Genomic DNA, 19786 nt, shown 5'->3' on the forward strand with positions numbered 1-19786 from the left:
TGAATCCCCATTCAAATGTTGTGCTTCAGAGTCCAGGAGGAAACTCCACTGGGTCTGGAACTTATCAGGAACCCCCTGAATTCGGATGCCCGAGGTCAACTGAAGGTCAGTGAGACTGCAGGGGCTAAAACTCTGAAACCCCTTTGAAAACCCCATTGTGATGGTTTTCTAATGACCCAATGGAACCAGAGGCAGAGAAGATGACTCTGACAAAAGCCAAAGAGATCATCAGATGTTATTTTTAAATAAGCCAATTCAAGAGGAAGGAAAATTCCCATTGAAGGCAAGAGAGATTTTTCATGAATGAGAACTTCAGGATATGGGCAGTGTTTTTTGGGTGTTGACAGTTTGCTATACTTTCTCAGTAAAAATCTTTTTGCAGAGGAAAATGCTGTTTCTGTTCCAAGAAACTTATCTAAATCAGGAAAAAAGGAAATAAGAGACAAAAGCTTAAACATCCAGCTATTATGGTACATCTCAAGCTGCTAAAAAGCTCTTAAATATACATGCTCCAGACCAATTTGGTTTTGTACCAAAAGGTGTGTTTAGTGCAGCAAGGAGCTGCAGAGGGATGTGCCTTGCAGAAAAAAGGGCAAGGGGAATGATGAACAGTGAGCCTCGAGAACCATTGCAATAGGGACCGAGAAAACACAGGAATGGGAGTGTGGAACTGCATGGGACACTGGGGGGGAAGCCTCTGGGCAGACCTAAGTGCTGCTGGAAAGCTGCCAGAGCAAACTGCAAAGGGAACTGCTGAGGGAAGTGAAGGACAAAACCAAGGAGCTGTAGCAGGGCTCTCTTAGGACACAATGAAAATGGGTGACACAGGGCCAAAGAGTTGGTATGGTAAGCTGAGAGAGAACTCAGAGGGATTTGGATGCTGCTTTTAGTCCTCCCTGATACACCAGATTGTTGTTTGAAGTGTAGCTTTTTCCTCTGCTATCTCCAGCCTGCCCTTCACCCATGAGGACTATGAGCACCATGGTTCCCTTTCGTTTATTATGGGTCTTTATTCATGTTTTCTTTATGTTTTCATTCATTATCCTATGGCTGCTTCAATTGGTTTGAAAACTCTGCAGGAAATTGTTCCAAGTCAGAAGATGTTCACAGTGACTGTGAAAGGCCAATAACCCCAGTTTTGAGTGCCAGCAGTACCACTTTGTGTAAATTGATAGTCTATACTGTCTCAGGGGAGAATATTTGTTTATTTACTTACTTATTTGGATGCCTCTTTCATGTCCCTAAAAATAATTACAATGTTTTACCTGTTCCTCACATATGAAGTTGCCACCTGCAAGACTTTACATTTTAATAGCTTTGACTAAGTGCATTTTGCATTTAAATGCACATTCTACAATCTCAGCATGAAAAAACGGGCAAAGATCTGGCTGAGTGAACACACGTGCTGCTTCTTTTTCCTCCTGCTGAGGCAGATGTGACTCAGCAGTTTGAGGTTTGTCTTCTGAGACTGTCACATATATTGTTGTCACCAGGATTTTGGTTCAATGCCTCCAGTGATGATCTGCAGTTCTTGCTCTGATTGCAAAGCATTTCTTTGTTCTAACAAAGTGCGGGATTTGTGTGGCAGTGAAATAGGAATCACTTGTTGGTAACAGTCAGCAATAAAACTTCAAATTTTGCTGACCTCAGAATGCAGCAAAATTATTGAATATGGTGTTTAAATCAGGAGCAGGGACTTGTGGCTTAAAATTTAGGGTAAAAAAACCCACAGAAAACTGAAAAAGTGACTTTAGAAACATCTTTGGGTTTAAATACCCATTTGACTGCATGTGGACTGTCAGAGTGTGGATCTTTACAGGGACACCCTGCCCCAAACACTGCTGTATCCAAATATTCCTGTATCCAAACCTTCCTGTATCCAAACACTGCAGAAGATAACACACAAAGCTTTGTGTCCATGCATGTAAACATGGTACAAAATTCCCTTTTAAGCTTTTTCTTTGTTTGACACCAACCTGCTAGAGTGAGTTTGCTCAGTTCATAAATGTGAATTGTCCCAACAAGGCTTGGGGTATTATCTGTCCTGCCCTAACAGAGCCATCCAACTTGTTCTCCTTAAACCTTCTTGTGACAGAGTTCATCTTCAGCTCAGGTGGATGTGATATTTTTAAAGATGCCTCAAGTTCTTTGTCACATGTACAGAGCACTCACTACTGACTGAGGATGTGCCTCAGTGGCACAGAGGAAGAATATCTCCTAAAAAAAGCTTTCCAAATCTCATTTAACCAAAGTGTGTCTCTTAAGGCTACCACAGCTAGAGGATGTTGCAATGAGAGGTTGGTGCTGCTGTTGATGGCAAAAAGCACTGCTGTTGTACAAACAAGGTGATATCCTATGCTCACACACGGTCTCTCCGTCTCACCAGCATTAAATTCGGAATACAAGACTTTGTTTGCCACTTATGTTGTGTTATAGCACCAACAGTAAGAGCAGCTCTTCAGAAATGAGTTCAGAGAAACATTTGGAACCTCTGAGACAGAGAGAGGCTGCACTGAGCAGCTCAGGAACAGTAAAATCAACTGTGGGAGTGGGAGTACTTTCCATCTGTTGCTATTACAGTTAATTTGTCAGCTTCTCAGGGCTGTGACTTGGGCTTTTTGCCTTTTTAGATAACGTGCAAAAGCAGCTGTTTGGTTATCAAAAGGCTGAACAGTTTTATAGGATTTGTGGCAAATTCCAAACACTTCCCAATGAAAAGCTTCCTATGTGTAGTGTTCCAGCTGGAATTATCCTTCCCTTTCCCTTCTCCTCCTCTCTGTAGAGCTGCACAAGAGCCAGCCCCTCTGGAGCCAGCAGAATTAGCATCATTTCACTAGGTAATGACAGATTCATTCCTTGGAATCCCCTGGCTGGGATCTTTTTGGGTTCCACAGACTGGTTTTCTGTTAAAGATAGTTGTACACAGGATTTCATGAAGGGACTTGAGCGTTGCAGGATTCCTGCAGCAAGTCAAGTCCTCGAGGTACTCTAGTTTTGAAATCCTGTTTTCAGTGAAATCACCCTGCTACATTCAAATAGTTCTTGCAGAAATACAGTTTTGCAAGGGTATAGCTCTTACAGAAGCATCTGAGACAGCTGAGAAATTGGACTCAGTTTTCTATCACGTAAGATATTTTAGTCCCACAGAACGCATCCAGTTCACTGGATATCATATCTGGCTGTAAATTCCATGATAAAAGCTTTCTCTAATTGGCAACAAAGCTGAATTGTTTTCAAAACATAAACTCATTTTTTTCAAGCAGCTATCATGCTTTTTTGGAAAAAAAAAAACCAGTTCTGAAAAAAGATAGCGAGATCTTTGTTATCAAGCAATTAAATGATCTTCCTAGGAAGGACTGATTTATATTTACACAGATTTCTATCTCTCCACAGATTTGCTTCAGAGTTTTGCTACACAGTTACTTGATTCAAATTCGTTAGTTCTTTACAGGTCTCTGTTTACAAATTATTCTTGAAAAAAAAGAGACATGCTGATAAATTTGCTTCAACACAGTTAATTATTATATGTGAATCACTGTCCTCCTGCAATCTAAAATGTGAGACTGGTTACATCATTCCTATTTCCTCTGGAGTAAACCAAACACTGCTGAAGACAGGGCTTTGCAGAGAGCAAGTTCCCCTTTTGCAGTTAGGAGTGAATTTTGAGAGGCCTTTTTCTCATCTGTCACATTTCATTATACTAAAAACTGCGAAATATTGGCATGTTTTGTGCAGTGCCCTGATAGGCTTGTGCCATTTCTCCTCTCCCATCAAAGCCAACCAAAAATATACCAGCAAGGTGTTTTCCTTGCCTGAATTACTGCAGAGTCCTCAGGGATCATGGTGCCCAAGGTTTGCACAAGGAAATTTCTGGGAGCAGTTCTTGTTGGAAGTGGAATTAGCGGGACAAACTACATTGTGATCCCCCATTTTTCCTGAATGAAAAACGGTGCCAGGAGGAAGTGGAGGTGATTTTAAATGCAGCTCTGCCTATCAGTGCCCTCTCAGCAGCAGGGCTGTGTTTAGAACCAGAGCATGTGGTTGTGTTTGATTGCTGAAATGGGATTTAATAACGAAATACTCGGCGTTGCTCTGTGGAGGAGCCGAATCCAGAGCATTCAGCACATTCCTGCCACGGATATGTGCAGCTCCATGTTGGGCCAAAATACACACAAATCAGGAGGGCAAGATTTTATTTGTGCAACATCACTGCCTTGGGAGTGTTGGCCAAAGTAACAGAGCTTCAACGTGCCTGGAATCTATGTCTGAAGGTGTGTAAGGGAAATAAATCCTGGTAGCTGTCACTAATTCACAAAACAGAACAGCGACATCACCTCAGGAGAAGGGAGAACACAGTGGCTGTCTGCAGAAAAGCTGAAATTCGGTGGTTTTTCAGTGGAGTGTTGGATGTGTGCAGTGTGATACCTGGGCTTTCAGATTGGCTCAAAGAGTGATGCATGAAGATAACACAAACAGAGCAGCTGAGGGAATCTGAACAGGCACACCATGCCTGGTTTTCCCAGGCATTAGGGGACCATCATTTTCCTGAGAAATGTATTTCCCCCTCCTTTTAGAAGGCAAACAAAACCTTGCACGAATGAAAGATCAATGGGAAGCACCATAACCCTGTAAGCCCAGTACCCCCTGTCCTTTGGAATTGTTCTGGAGTCAAAGCTATTTGTGTTCAATTAGCAAGCCACACAACCTAATTGCAGGTTTAAAAAAATCTCACGCAGAATTTTAGCTCCTGCCAGTGAAATTCCACCCTTCCTGTTTTCCAGGAGATAGCCCTGATTTTGTTTTCAGCCTAAATGAGCTGATGACTCAGCAGGCATTTCCAGCTCCATCACTAATAGTGGGTCATTTCCATTTTCAGTTTCTGTCTGAAACTGAATAAAGGGCAAACAACAAAAAGAAATTTGAAAATGACTAAAAAACCTCTGTGTAAATGCACTCACTCCCACCCTGCAGTGCTGAGCACTTGGCTGTTTGCACAGGAGATAAAAGTGTCAATTCTGTCCTATAAAATCTCACATAAATAAGAGAGCACTTACCTCCACTTAGGATAATGACAGCTATAAATATTGCCAGGTCACTGTCATCTAATTCCAGTGCATTGAACTTCACAGCAAACTCAAACTTGGGCTCCATAAAGTCACAAAAAGGTTTTCTCAGGCTCTTCAGGAACTCCCGTGTCATGAATCCTTGTCCATCAGATATAAGAACCCCATCTTTATTCATCAGAGAAGCCAGCAGAGTATATATGATCTCATGGACCCCGTATTTCAGGAGAGTTACTTGGTCGTTCAGGTCAAGATTGACGAAGCCCGGAATGTTCTTGGCGAATTCCGTGATCTCCTGCACGGCCTCCACGGAGCGGAACTGGCAGCGCTGGAAGATGCGGATGGCCACCTCCTTGTTCTCCTCCTGCAGGGGGGACACGTGCTTGCACTTGATCTGGTCTTCTCCCATCATTAAAGAGTTCATGTCATAAATAACGAAGGGCTAAAAACAAAAGGAAAAGTCCGTTTACTCCCAAATGTCCTTTCCAAGAGCGTTCGACTCCTGAGAAACCCAAACGGGGGTGGAACTCACCAGCAACCCCTCAAACATCTCTGAGGAACCTATCAAGGGTTCCCAAGATAGTTAAATTGTCCTAAACCTATAAAAACAAATATCCTCACAATGTTAAAATGATTTACAGAAAGGCTGAGTAAGGGGGGGGAAGGAACACTATTTTAAAGTATCCAGGAGTTATGCCTTTTCCTTTGCTTGTTCGCTGTTTGTTTCACAAAACATTCTGTAATTCCAGAATTCAAAGTTTGGAATGTTTAACAAAAGGTTAAAATGATACTTATTTTAACTGAATTATAATGGCTTCTATAAGAGAGTATCTAATGAGTGTACAGGAACATTCTTTTTTTGTAGAAAGACAGAGAGTATTCACATTTTGATTCCTTTATTTACTTTCATGCTCTATCCTAGGAAACACTGCAAGTAATACCAACTTTATGGCATTGAATATCTGATAAACATAACCTTTTGCTGTTAACTCCTTTAAAAACAACAAAGTTAGGATCTATTTAAACCCGCTCAACTTGTCTTTGGGAAAGAAAAAACAAATACCATGATACAAACCACAATTCAGAACACAAGAATGAGTTTGACTGTGAAATAAACTCAACTGGAATAAATCAATTTTGAAAGCAGCTTAGAAAAAGTAGTGCCAGAATACTTCCATTAGGATCTGGAAACAATCTGTTCCAGAATACGCAAAAGAAGCTCCTGGGTTTAAAGAAGTGGTTATGTGAGGATTTCTCCAATTTATTTGAAGAATCTTTCCCTCAGAGGATTAATGATTAAATAGTTCACTGCTGCACTGAGCAAATACCCACTGATATGAATAGGTTTGTTAACAGACTTGATTAATTAATTAAAATACAAGGGATTATAGTCCAACAATTGGACTATAGAAATAATTTTTAAAATATAAGGTCATTTATGATTGCAACTTCTAATGCCTTATAGGGGTGCTCAATCTCATGGTTTTATATTCACTACATGTTGCAGAACAGGTTCAAAAATAACCCAAGCCCTCCTAGCCATAGTCAGTAGTCCTTTCCCACAGAATCAGCTTCTGGGAACTCCTAAAATTCTATTCCTATTTGATTAAAATAGTTTTGAAATCTAATCAGTGCTAAATTATGGAATTAAACTGGAAGTGGCTACTGGTGGTGCCTTCTGAAGGCGGCAATGCCCACAGAGGCTCATCCCCATCCTCCTCCCATCCCAGAGTTCTGCACATGGACACTGGGAAGTGTTTGGTCACCCCACAGAGGCCAAACCCAGCTCACAGCTGGGAAGGGGGCAGGGAATGGCAGCTTTGTCCTTAACTGCTGGGAAAACAGAGAGCTCAAGGAATGGTGTGCACTGAGAAAAGGCAGGAAGAGAAGGAATTTCTCAAGAGGTAATGACATTTTGGCAGCAGCGAAACCATTAAATATGTGTCTGCACACATGGATATGCACACAGGTGGACCAGTGGAGCAACAAGACTGCAGAAGATGCTTTTAAAATGCGTATTTTGGTTCTATTAGGTAATTTCTTTCTGTTCTTTCTACTGGGAGCACCAAGTACAACAAAAAGTCGTTATTATGTCCATGCCCATGTGCTTTAGAAAGCCTATATTACACCACTGGCCTGCTGATGATAGATGGAAGTCAAGGAAGAGTTCTAAACAGCTGAAGATTTTTTTAATATAAAGATTCAGATGAACTTGTGAGTGGAATCTCATGTCAAATGAGCTCTGTGTATATCCCAGGAGATGATGAGTTACTCATTCTAGTTTTGATACACTCATTTGCATATCCAAACGTTTTAAATTAATTCAGATGATACAGCAACTAAAAAACAACAGAAGTTTAAACTCTGCCCATAGTAAACAGTTTGATGCTCCAGAGCACCAAATCTATTGATAAAAACATGGAAGTTGTAACCATTGAATACTGTCACTCTTTCAGTGGTATTTTCAAAAAAGACTTGGAAGTTGGCAGCACTGAAAAGCTGGATTCTGTCTACTGGTTTATTGCTGTTTCTAATGTGCCAAAGTTTAAAAACCTCCAAGAAAAAAGGAGAATGTAATTGATGTAATTACACATTTACTGGGCGAGAATTGCAGTGGTGGAACTTTCAGACATGACCAGGTTGCACATCAGTTTCTGCAGAATAAATAAACTTTGCTGATTCAAATTTTATATATTCCATGCTGAAAAGTTACCCACATTGTCAGTGCCCACCACATCTAAAGTTTTTATGTAAAGGATACAACCAATTGCTGCACAACACTGAAATTATTATTTTAATTGCCTTTAAGGAAAGGAAGAAATACCTTTCTGGAGCCTGAAATACCTCCATGTTCTTTGCTGTCTTTGAAATTATTAAGGAAAATGAAATACAGTCTCCGTTGTAATCCTGACAGTAAAATTTCTGCCAATGATTCTAGAAAATAACATCAAACTAAGAGTTGTAGGTTTTGGCAAACTATTTTGTTCTTTAGGTATTAAAATACTGTCCAAATTTAAAACCTACCGAAATGGTCAGACATTATTTATCCTCCTCTCACTGATACAGAAGATTGTGATGCATTGCAGGCGAAGTTTGCAAGGCAACCCACAAACACACTTATCACCATTCCTTACTTCTTCCTGTCCATCCTCCTAAAATTCCAACTGCACCAACACAGTGCACTGATCTGACCTGAGATAACCCAGTTAAAAGCAGGAAGTCATCAGAGCATCATAAGAACGAGCATCACAGTTCAGCCTGGTGGCTGTGCTGGGGCTGGAATCGTTTGCCACTTAGGAAAAGGAATATTCCTTAGGAAAAGGAATATTCCTTAGGGAACAGCCAGTGCTGGTAACACACTGTGGTAGGGATGCTGGAATAGGACAGCAGGCAATTCCAGACAGCTAGAAAGACACCTTAAACAGATAGTGTGGGAGATAACCTCTGGGCAAGGAGAAGGAAAACGGGAAGAGAGGATCAGAGAATACAAAAAGGTTAAGATGACCTTCAAATTCTTGTACCGGTTTCAAGTATTTTATTAGGTGAACTTGGAGTTTTTTCAAATAATGTTTACTTATTCTATCTAAAAACATTTCCTGTGTTTCAAACACAGCTTGAAATATGTAACTGCCAACAGCAAAGTGGGGGTTTTTTTTAGGTTTGGTGGTTTGTAGTTTTTTTTTTTCCAAGAGCTGCGTTGTCAACTTGGTAAATCATTTACACAGAAGAAAGGAAGAAACAAAGAGAAGAGGGAACTGACTGATTTGTCTGTCGTCTTTCCTGTCAGGATGGCCCTTGCCTTGGCTTTGGTCAGAGGGAAGGACTTGATGTAGGAGTCGTACAAGTGCTTGGCCAGCGCCCGCAGGTCGGCGGATTCGGGGTTTAACTGGTCGATGTCGCTGGAGATCTCTGCCAGGAGCTTCTCCTTCTCCGCCTGCGGCATCCGCCCAAACCTGATGGCTGAGGAACAGCACAAGGGTTACACCTCAAAAAGCACATTTGAACAGGTTTTCTGCCACCTTTCTGCACCTGCAGTTGCACCTCACAAAGCACATTTGAGTCTTCTGTCGCCTTTTGGTGTGGGCTGCTGAAGCTTGTGTTAAAACAGGGTTAGGCAAGCAAGGAAAGAGGGGTTTCTCTGGTAATTCAGGCAAAACAGCTGAAGATCTTTAAAGAAATGTAAACAAACAAATCTCAAAGAGGAAATCATCTCTGTGCCCAAACAATACCATTAAAATACCCTGCTTAGAAATGCAAACCTGCTGTCAGCTGTTGGTGAAACCCCCTGGTTCCACCTCCAATCTACATAAAATGTAAAGAATATTTAAGATATTAAAGTTCTGTTGGCTGAGGGTAGGAACCACCATTGAGCCTTGTATTGTTTTGGGCAAATCACCATGTGGATCTCGGATTCTTCATTTGTTTGGAAACAAAACCCTCACATGCCTTGCAGGAATAAATTCCTGAACGGCTCAGCAGAATTTAGCACAGCAAGTGCTGGAAAATGTTACCATAAGAATTAAGGAATGGGGAAGAAGGTTGTACAAGGAATAAAAAGCTGGAAAAGGCTGAGTTCCTCATGGTAGCTCTATGTATTTGAAGACCAGGAAATGGTTCTACCTCATCATTGGAGCTCAAAATTGCACAATACCAAATCTCCTCTGAACCTCCTGCTTTTCTGTCCATGTACTTCCCATCCAAGACACTGTTTATTCATATGGGGACTGACTGGATAATGAGCCATCAAAATCAAGACTGATTTATCACATGATATTTCAATAAACAGAATTTATTTTGCTTTATGGAAACAAAACAGAACAAAAGAGCATCAAAACAAAAAACGGAAGGAAGAAATCAAGGTTTGCATTTTGGCCCTAGGGGCAAATAAAAATATCATGAATATTTTTTCAGTGATTAGTGTATTCCTTGGATAAAGGAAAAGTGCTGCTAAGATCATATAGAGATGATTTTACTGGGATGTGTGTTGATGGGCAAACAGGACACTTTTTTCCAAGAATAAATAATTATGCCAGAACACATCCCCCCCTCCCCATTTTTAATATACTATTATATTTATCCATCAGTTGTCTTATTTCATGGCTGCAGAAACAAAGTTGTATATTTTAATGACTGAACTCCATTTCTCTTTCAGCAAACTCAGTCTCTGAGTGACACATGATGAATATTTCACATTTGTTTGGGTGCTCTTTAAATTAAATTATACTGAACACCAGCAGGAAATGATTCTGTTGTGGGCCTGTTCCTGAGAGCTGAGGTTTGCAAAAGCAGGCTCAGAATCTGGAATCCCACTGGCAGAGGACTCCATTCCACCAAAAGAAAAGGTGATCAGCACTCAAATGCTGCATTTCAAATATAACATCTCATTATAAAGTATATTTTAAATACAACAATTCGTTAACAACAAGGAGAGTTGTGAATCAAGCATTCCTATCTTACAATTTCATAGACATAGGATTTATTTGTTCAGGTTTAGAACAGATTTTGTAAATGGGATATTAGTTCCAGCAGATTCTGTTCAATGCTTATTAGCATTGCAGGCAAAATTGGGGGCAAAATCAATTTTGTGGGTCGAGCCTAGTAGTTTCCTTTTGGAAAAACCATTGTCACTGTCATTTTCAGGGGACTGAGACAAAAATCAGGGAGGTCAGGCAGTGGGAGGTTTCTGTGAGGAATTGGGCAAGTGGGATTTTGGATGAGAGGAGAAGAAGGGGCTGGTGATGACACTTAGAAAGGTTAGGCTGGGAAAAGGAGAGCCTGGGAAGGGGATCAGTAGGGGTGGGAAGGGCAGGGAAAAGGGTGGTGGAAGAGCTCTGGAAACCTGGCTGGCTGCTGGTGCTGAGAAGGTGGAAGGGGTTCAGGTGGAAGCTTCTTCCCCAGTAATCCCAGACTCTGCAAGTTTGGGCAGCAGCCTGCAGCTGGAATGTGGGATCTCTCCCTTTCCTTCGGCAGTTCTTCCTTTCCCTTGCCTTTGCAGGATTCTCCAAATGTCAGGAGCAGAAAGCCAACAGTGAATGCAGTCAGTCACTACATGCTGCATCCTATCCTTTGGCTTCCTGTGGAAAAACTACAATATTTATCCTCACCCCAGATTTTACTGCTTGGAGAAGTTAAATATAAAAAAGATGATTGTTTATAGACTGTCCTGTAGGACACCACTCTTCTGATGGTCAGGATAATTTCTGAGCATGAAGGAGACCCCAAACAGCCCATAAATACAGTTTCTTACATTAGAAAACACAGGGTAAAGCTGGGGTGGATACCTGTCTGACTTTACCGGAGCCACATGCCCAGATTGAGCAATCCCCTGCTCCTGGCACTGATGATAAAGACGTATTGCCATGTGTTCCCTTCTTTCCATTACAGTAGCTGGGGTAATACAAGCAGGACTTTTAGCAGGAGAGAACAAAATAAATGACATTTTCAAACCAAAAGAACCAGGCTTCTCCTCAGTGGCGCTTCAGAACCCAATCTGCACAACTCAGGGTTAAACCCAGAGCAGCACTGTGGCTAGGGAAGGAAAGGAAAACAATATTCCAAGCATGAGAACACCACTGTCTTTTTTAACCTTTAGCCAAGTGGTATGTAGCATTTATACGTGAAAAAATGTGGCTGTAGCTGCTGAGTGTCTCCTTGCAGTCCCCCTTTTGTCCTGATCATTTTGCAATAATACATCTACACAAGGCCAGGCACAGACTGGAACCCTCAGGCACAAATAACCCACATTCTGCTTCAAAGCATTTAACATTCAGATAATTTCCCTGCCCGAGTGGCTGAAGTGTAATCTGTAGATGTAACATAAAAATGTGTCTCAGTGTCATTGAGCACATCCAGTGTTGCATTTCTTTATGCTTCTGGGCCCTCAAAGGTGAAATTCAGCTCTTTTTAAAAATCTGTTTATAAATGATGAAGGAATGAGGGTGTTTTGTGCAATGCAATGTAACCAGAGCGGGCAAAAAGAAAAAGGCAGTGTAGAAGGCAATACTTGAATAGAAACACTGACTTCTTGTTGGGAGAACTCCTGGTTGGAGCAAAGGAAAATGTTCCTTGGAGCCCTGGGGCAAATGGCTTTGCCCTTTTCCTGCCTGCCCCTGACTCCCATAACCTTGTTGGTGCCACAGCTTCTGCCTGAGCAGTGGCTGAAGAGGGACAAACGGCAGGTGAAATGATAATTTTAAAGCTGTTCTATATGTTATAGGCCAGAGAGAATGGTCTGGGCCATCTCCTTCCTGATGGAGCTGCCCATGGATCCCACTGACACAACTGGGAGCTGTGTTGCCAGGCCAGGGGAGACTCTGGCACACACCCTGAAAATAATAATAATAAACCCTCCTGGATTACTATAAAAATACCCACAGTAGCATTTCAAAATTAGACTTATTTTTAAGTGTTACTGTTGCATCCCAGGAATTTGAAAACCATATTTTCTATTAGCAAAACATTTCCCATACCAATTTACATTCAGGGCATGTGTTAACTTTGCAAACCACAGTCCAGCTTTCCTCTTGGGGACAGCACACTCATTTTTTATACTGAAAATAATGAAAGTTCTAAAAAAACCACAGAGAAATTATTTTCCCAGTCATGTTTGCAATTCTTTACCCTTAGAATTACATAAGTCTCTATGTTATGACATTTAATTCCTGTTTTTACTCAGCTTTGCCAAAGCAAGGCAACAAAGAATCTTCATTATGTCTTTCTGTCCAAACATTCGTAAGTATTTCCACATGAATTGCTCTGTTAATTTTAAAGTTCAGAGGGACTTTCTTCTGAATGCTATGCGAGAGAGCAGCACTGTGATATTCTTCCTGCCATTACTTATGGTAAAGAAGGCAACCCCAGATGTGGGTGTTCTAGGAAGGAGGAGGATAGAGATTTTTAGAAGTGTACAATTTGGGCCAATTAATTTCAAACACGTTGTGTTTTAGTGTGAGAAGTGCTAACTCAGTCATACTAACAGTCCTTGGTAAGTGACCTATGCAGCAAATTCAAGTTGCTGTTATTCACAAAGCTTCAGCACATTCTCTAACCCAGCCTTCATAATTATGTTTTTGGCTTTCAGGAAAGGCATCTTGAGCTCCAGCAGGCAAAAAAAAAGGGTCTGGTCAGAAAATAAGATGATGAAGTGAAAAATAGCAATTACAGAGGGAATATTATTCAGGAGGAGCTACCAACGAGCAGGAATGACAGAGATTAAACCGACTCACGTGTTACATTTTGTATTACAGCCAGCAAATCTCCACCTCTCTGGTTTTCATGTTACAGCAATCTCCAGTCACAGAGAGGCTCCTAAAGTCAGGGCAATCTCTCTGACGTGGATTTCTAAACTGCCTGCTGTAAAGAAACTGAAGACTGTGGGCATTTGAGCACATTCAGTGACTGTGTTGCTGTTCCACGTTCTTTTTCAGCTGAACCATTACTGATTTCAACTCTACGTGCACTTACCATTATGTGACATTCCAACAGCGAGGCACTTCTGGAACCTGCAGTACTGACATTTATTCCTGCTTTTCTTGTGGATCCGGCAGTTTAGATCACATCTGTCATAAATTAGCTTTAACCTGATTGTTCTTCGAAAAAAGCCCTGGAGAAAACAGAAAAATATGGAAAAGGATGCAAGAAACTGGCAGTGCCATCCTGGCCCTGCTCCACCCATCCAGGGCACCTCTCTGTGCCCACCCTGACCCGGATCAGAGGGATTCCCAAAGGAAGCAAAGCTCCTGGGACCACCCTCTCTGCTCCTGTTCTGCTCTTATCAATTGTTTCCAACTCCCTTTGATAAAGGGGTAAAATTCTCAAAAAGCTGGAGAAGCTTTAGGGAATCAGTGGGGTTTAAAGGATATTTGGGATGTAAGGTGAGTGCACAACTCCAAAGGAAGCGAAACTCCGTTTGTGCCATTGCTCATGGGACAATTATTATGAACCAAACACGACATTTTCAAAATTTAAAGTTCACTATCAACGTAGAAAATTTGTTGTTAACCATGACAAACCAAAAATTCTGCCAACAGCAGTTCCAACTCTAGTAAATGAAAAAGGCTGTAGGTTATTTCTCTTTTTACAGTTTAAAGATGCTTTTTCGGGTCAGTCATAATCAATTATTAAAGCTTGTATGGAGTTATCACCATTTTTTCCTTGTAAAAATGATTTTTTTCCTCACAGGGAATAATAACAGGAAAAGCATAATGCCAACTTTTATTTACATAAGTAACTGTAATTTGAGGAATCTACTTCATACTTATTGCTTTATGTGTGTTCCTAATTCACTGCTGGGTTAAGCTCTGGATTGGTTCTTTCCTTTAAGTTATTTTCCTCAAGATATTGCAAATGGAGAAGATGGGAATTTCACATTAAACTCTAATGATTTTCTTTGAACTCAATGAATTATTAATAATTTAATTCTCTGACATTTCTTCTCTCATTCTTGAGGACTGCAATGTTTACACCACTCATTTGTCCTTTAACATGTTATGAGCACTAAATATCACTGAGATTAAAAAGTCAGGGAAGCTTTAAAGCAGAAATCCACATTCTTAATACCATTAGACTTCTCTGTAGTCACCCAAAATGTATAAATTGGGTAAAGAAACTCGAATCAAGCAGAATAACAGAGCCTGAGTTTTAAATTGCTCAGAGCCTTGGAGCTGGGCATGAGTTTGCTCTTGCTGCGTTCTAAGAATTCAGATTTTTCTACACATGACCTCCAAGACAGCAGGAACGAAATATGCTTGCATGATTGAAAGAAGGAGAAAAAATGCACAAAAAATTGGGAGTAGATCAATAACACCAACAAGAAAAAAGCAAGCTACACTTTAAAAAACTCCCGCTTATTAAGTCATAAATTACACGCGGGAAAAATTTACGCAAAGACCTGAAACTTTTATTGTTTTGTTTTGGGTTTTTTTTCCCAAAAAAAAGCACAAAGGGGGGATTTTTTACCAAGTGATTATTTAGATGAAAACAGCATCTTACCTTGCAGCCCTCACAGGCATGCACCCCGTAGTGGAAGCCAGAGGCCTTGTCCCCGCACACGCGGCACTCGATGGCCATCAGCGAGCTGGACGACTCCTCGTGAGGTTTGTTGTACAACTGAACCTTCTCTGAGAAATAGGGAGGGGAAGGAGGCTCCATTTTGATGGCACCTGTGCACAGAGAAGAGTTCAATGATGAACTTCAAGGAAATACATGGAGGAAGCAGCAAGGAACGATCACAAGGCATCCCAGTCAAGTTGGGATGGGATTCCCAGGTCTGCTCCACGGCAAAGCCAGCAGCAGACAAAGGCTGCAAAGGGATGGGAGCTGGAAGCTGCACTTCACTGGCTGGAAAAGCTGGAAGGGGCAGATTCTGATGGAGAAATTGTATTACAGATCCAGCTTTCAGCTCTGTAGTGTGGAATGGTTTGAAGATGGATATTAAAAATTAATGTATGGAGAACTCAGGCTTTACTCTATCTTTAAAGTGCTGAAAAACTCCTACATGGAGATGGGCTGGAGTGACTAATCTGGCTTAAAAAATATTCAAGTGTCTAATAGAGCTATATATGGAATAATATATTATTCAATTATATATATATATATGTGATAAAATAATATTGGATATTTCAAGAAACTCAGCTCTCTCCTGGGGACAACTGTTCAACCTGGGATGAAGATTAGAGATAAATTTGCTCTTCTGAAAGTTTCTAATTAAGAGAGCAATTTCTAATACTGAATGAGCTCAAACAAGTAAATATGATGTCTTTGAATCAATCATCACTGGCCATAGAAGAAGCTGAAATTTGATAGTTACATTACATCAGGAATGATGAAACAGACGGAGTATTAAAAAAGGTATTTTTATTTTTCCGGATTGGCTACACTATACAAACTAGAAAGATTTATTCCTAAATAAACTGGGAAGAAATTATCTAAGTAAAGATGAGGAGGATTTATGCCATCTAAACTCTACTGCACTCTTTAAAACTACTTGGCATTAAAATGTTATGAATATTTCTAATTAAACAAAAGAAAAATAAATTACTAGCTGGAAAAAATGTCCATTCCTTTATTACAGTAGTAATGCAGAGATACACGGCACCTGCTTCACTGTACAACCAAAATTTAACGCCACAGTTTTCCCAGCAAGAATTCCCTGAAAGAACTCCTGTACAGATTACTACAAATAAAAGTGATGTCAGATCTAAGCAGAAGTGGATCCTTAAAAGAGTTCCAGGCACAGCAACCTCACATTCCTACTCTGAGCAGGAATGCAGTAACAATTTATTTAGGAATAGGTCACTTCCTTTCTTAAAAGGAGGATTTAGTGTAATTTTTTCAGTGTAAGGGGTGAAAGAGCAGCATGTTTCATAGCAAGTAAATAATCCAGGAGCAGTGATAGGAGTTGTAACAATGCTGTGACTCAGGGGCAGCCAATATTTCTACACCATCGGCTTCTTAGGCTGTTTGGAATTTAAAGGCTGCACATATTAATAATTAATATGCTCTGTATGCTGGGCATTCCTGAACATCCAGGGGATTTATTCTGCATGGTGTGCACTGAGCTTCAAAGGACAAGCTGCTCACAAGGTACAGGAATAGGAGACAATGGAGGGCTCCATGTGCCTAATAAAGTGTAATTCTGGGTACTTTATGATGCCTTTCCTAAACCCCAGCTGCTGCTCTGGAAGGGGGAAGGTCTGCTATGGGTATTCTCTCTTTTCTGCCTGCCCTGCAAGGACATCTCTGCCGACACAGGAGATCTGAATTCCTCTAAATCCATTTGCTGCTAGCACATGTGCCAGGGGATGGAGGAAGCGTGGACACGAAGGAGATGCTTCAAAAAAAGGAAAAGCTTACTTTGGCAGTCCTGGAGCTTGATATCATATTTATAATCCAGGCCTGACTGATCACTTCTGGCAAGAGGAAGGTCTTCATAGTGCGGTGAGGAAATGCTCGAGAAGTCAACAGTGGTGAAGGGCTTGATGTCAAAGGAATGTGTGTGATCATCCATGGCTGACAGATCCACGGGGCTAATTCCAAAATTCATGGGCCAAAACGGCATTTCTGTGTCAACCATTGTAATCCCTGCAAACAACAACAAGAAAGAGACATTTCAAAAGGAGTTTTTATCTCCAGTGTGCTCAGGCTCAAGCTGAGGTCCGAGTGTGCCACGGCCAGAGGGCTGAGAGGCAAACTTTAACTGCATCTCTTCATAGCATGCATATGAATAAAATTAGAGGTCTTCCAGAAATAATTCTCAGTTTTGTGAATTCTAATCATCATTCTTCCCAAGTGCCTGAAAATCTCAAGGATTTTTATATTAAGGAAAAACCCCAAAGTAGCTGGTATTAAATAGTGGTGGTTTTCCTCCAAATAACCAGAAATATTTGAAATCTTTGCTCATTCGAGTTTGCCAAAAGTTTAACCCCAGTCTTAAACCCAAGGATCAAGGAAATGTAAATTATGACTCTTCAAATTCCATATATATTGATGCAAATCTTGAAAGTAGTAAACAAACAGGAAACTTAAATCTGCAAAAATCTTCTGCAAATTGAGTGAATTTAGATTGAGAGATGAAATGCTTTTCCAAGTCCTCTTCTGACCAATAGCTGAACCAAAATCCTTAATTTAGACATATTTCAACTATGAAAAAGTTTGTAAGTTACAGCAAGTGCAAAGACTGTTTTATAAGCAGGGTCTGTGTTTAATTTTCCACTATTTATAAAAAGAACATTCTAACCTAAAAATAGAAGAGATGTTTCAAAACTAAAATAGCTTGGTCACTTTGGCTGTTTAATGTGGACTTTAGACCCAATCAAGTAAGTGGCCTTTAACCTCTAGATAACAGAAACTTTGATTTGATCTGCTTTGAATCAAAACTACTCTGTCACACTGCCAGACGTGCTGTTGAAAAAGGAAGATATTGGAACAGAGGTGCTCCAGAATTTGGAGCTCATCCCATGTTTTGACAGGTAAGTGAAGCTGTGCCTGCGCTTCCCTTCAGCTCTGCTCAAGTGCCAGTGGCTAGAAATGGTTGCACTCTGCTTTCCCTCAGGAATGTCACCATCATTCTTCCCCTTTTTAGGACTCCCAGAACAACCCTTCAGTTCTTCTGCCTTGAATGTTGACAACAAAGATGGCAAGGGATCTTTTTAATTCTTAAATTTGAGATGAGAGATTCTCACTGCAGTGGGAACAAAGTGGTGCTGCTGCATCCCAGCCACCCCCCTGTCCCACTGGATGGGGTATTAAGGATGTTACCCTGTCATCGTCTACATGGAAACACCAGGATTCCTAATTGCCACAAGTGACAGTTCTCTGGGGAAAACACATGACAGCTTGTCAGAGTACCTTGGTGTTGTGTGCTGTCTTCCAAATGGTCAAGTTTCAAGTCCAGTGCTCAAATCATGAGCACTGCCCAGGCTCCCCAGGGAATGGTCCCGGCCCCGACGCTGCCAGAGCTCCAGGAGCCTTTGGACAGCGCTGCCAGGGATGCCCAGGGTGGGGCTGCTGGGGTGTCTGTGCAGGGCCAGGGGCTGGACTCTGACGCTTGAAGGTCCCTTCCAGCTCAGGAGATTCTCTGATTCTATGAATTTTTCTGTGAGCACGAATTGCAAACCCCTGGCATCAACACTGGGAGCTGTCTCCCCAAAACAGATTTCCAAACGAAGCAATAAACCACAACAGGCTCCTTCTGAAGAGCCCATTGCTGGTAATGACCACACACATCTTTAAACTAATAAAAAATCAAGAGACATCTAACATTTAATTGGTTTATATCCCCTTAGGCAAGTGCCATCAAGGGTTCTACTGGAGCTCTGCCTAAAGGGTGAGGAGGAAGGATGGCCACAGGCACATTCCCAGTCACAGCCCAGGTTCATCCCAGGGATTCCCAGGACTCACACACTCAGGGGCACCCACGAGGTTGCTGTGTGGACAAGGAATAACTGCAGGAAACCAAATCATCACAGGGCAGGAGGACCTACCCCCAGAGCTGCCCTTGCACAGACACCTCCCTGCTCTGGAGAAGCACCCAGAGAGGCTTCAGTACCTGCTTAAAGGCAAGGACAAGCTCGGGTCACTCACTGAGTAGAGATGAACTCAGTCACCTGCCGCTGATCTCACTGGAAAATTAACAGTTTTCTTGCATCCTCCATCAAACCTCTGAAAAATATTCTCACAATCTCAAGGCCTTATCACTCACTTTGTCCTTTCAAGTTCAAAGGCTTCAGTTTGCAAACCCGTGAGCTGAACAGCAAGTTACAGCTGAGCTGGATTTCACTTCACACTCAGTCCATGGCTGGGATGTTCTGGAGAAGTCGATGATGTAGAACATGAGTGATTCTGTGAAACTCTTGTGTTGTTACAGGCCAGTGTGTCTGCATGAACTTCCCTATGTAGATATCTTACAGCTTGGAAAGCCTCAGATAAGCAGGTGAGTCCAGAGGTCTGGCTCGGCATGCACAAGCTCCAAAATCTAGGAGGCTGTAGTAATTCCTTATCAGAAATCTTGTTTCCCAGTCAGCACAGCCAAATCACTTCAGCAAAGTCTACCAAAAAAAGCTGCAGTGGTTTCATGGTAAAAGTATTTCTAGCCTAGAACTGTGATGGTTTAGATTTTTATTATGTTTTAGAAGAAACAAAAGAAAATTAAGTAATTAAAGAGTAACCTGCTGTTTAAAGCATCACTGAATAGAAGGGATCTGGTTTCACACATGCTGCTTCTT

General features: G+C 41.3%; 1 protein-coding gene across 4 annotated transcripts in view; it reads right to left on the minus strand.

The window, feature by feature from the left end:
- The window catches only part of PPARG (peroxisome proliferator activated receptor gamma), a 54012-nt gene that overhangs the window by 5101 nt on the left and 29125 nt on the right, over positions 1–19786 (minus strand). For all 4 annotated transcript variants that reach the window (XM_019292078.3, XM_010409736.4, XM_039559212.1 and 1 more), the window contains exons 2-6: positions 16917–17144; positions 15054–15223; positions 13527–13665; positions 8824–9023; positions 5055–5505 (exon numbers count right to left, since the gene is read on the minus strand). In XM_019292078.3, the coding sequence (XP_019147623.1) occupies positions 5055–5505; positions 8824–9023; positions 13527–13665; positions 15054–15223; positions 16917–17144 (1188 nt within the window). The remainder of the gene's footprint in view (positions 1–5054; positions 5506–8823; positions 9024–13526; positions 13666–15053; positions 15224–16916; positions 17145–19786) is intronic.

This window comes from Corvus cornix, chromosome 12, assembly GCF_000738735.6.
Source record: "Corvus cornix cornix isolate S_Up_H32 chromosome 12, ASM73873v5, whole genome shotgun sequence".
Classification (NCBI taxonomy): Eukaryota; Metazoa; Chordata; class Aves; order Passeriformes; family Corvidae; genus Corvus; species Corvus cornix.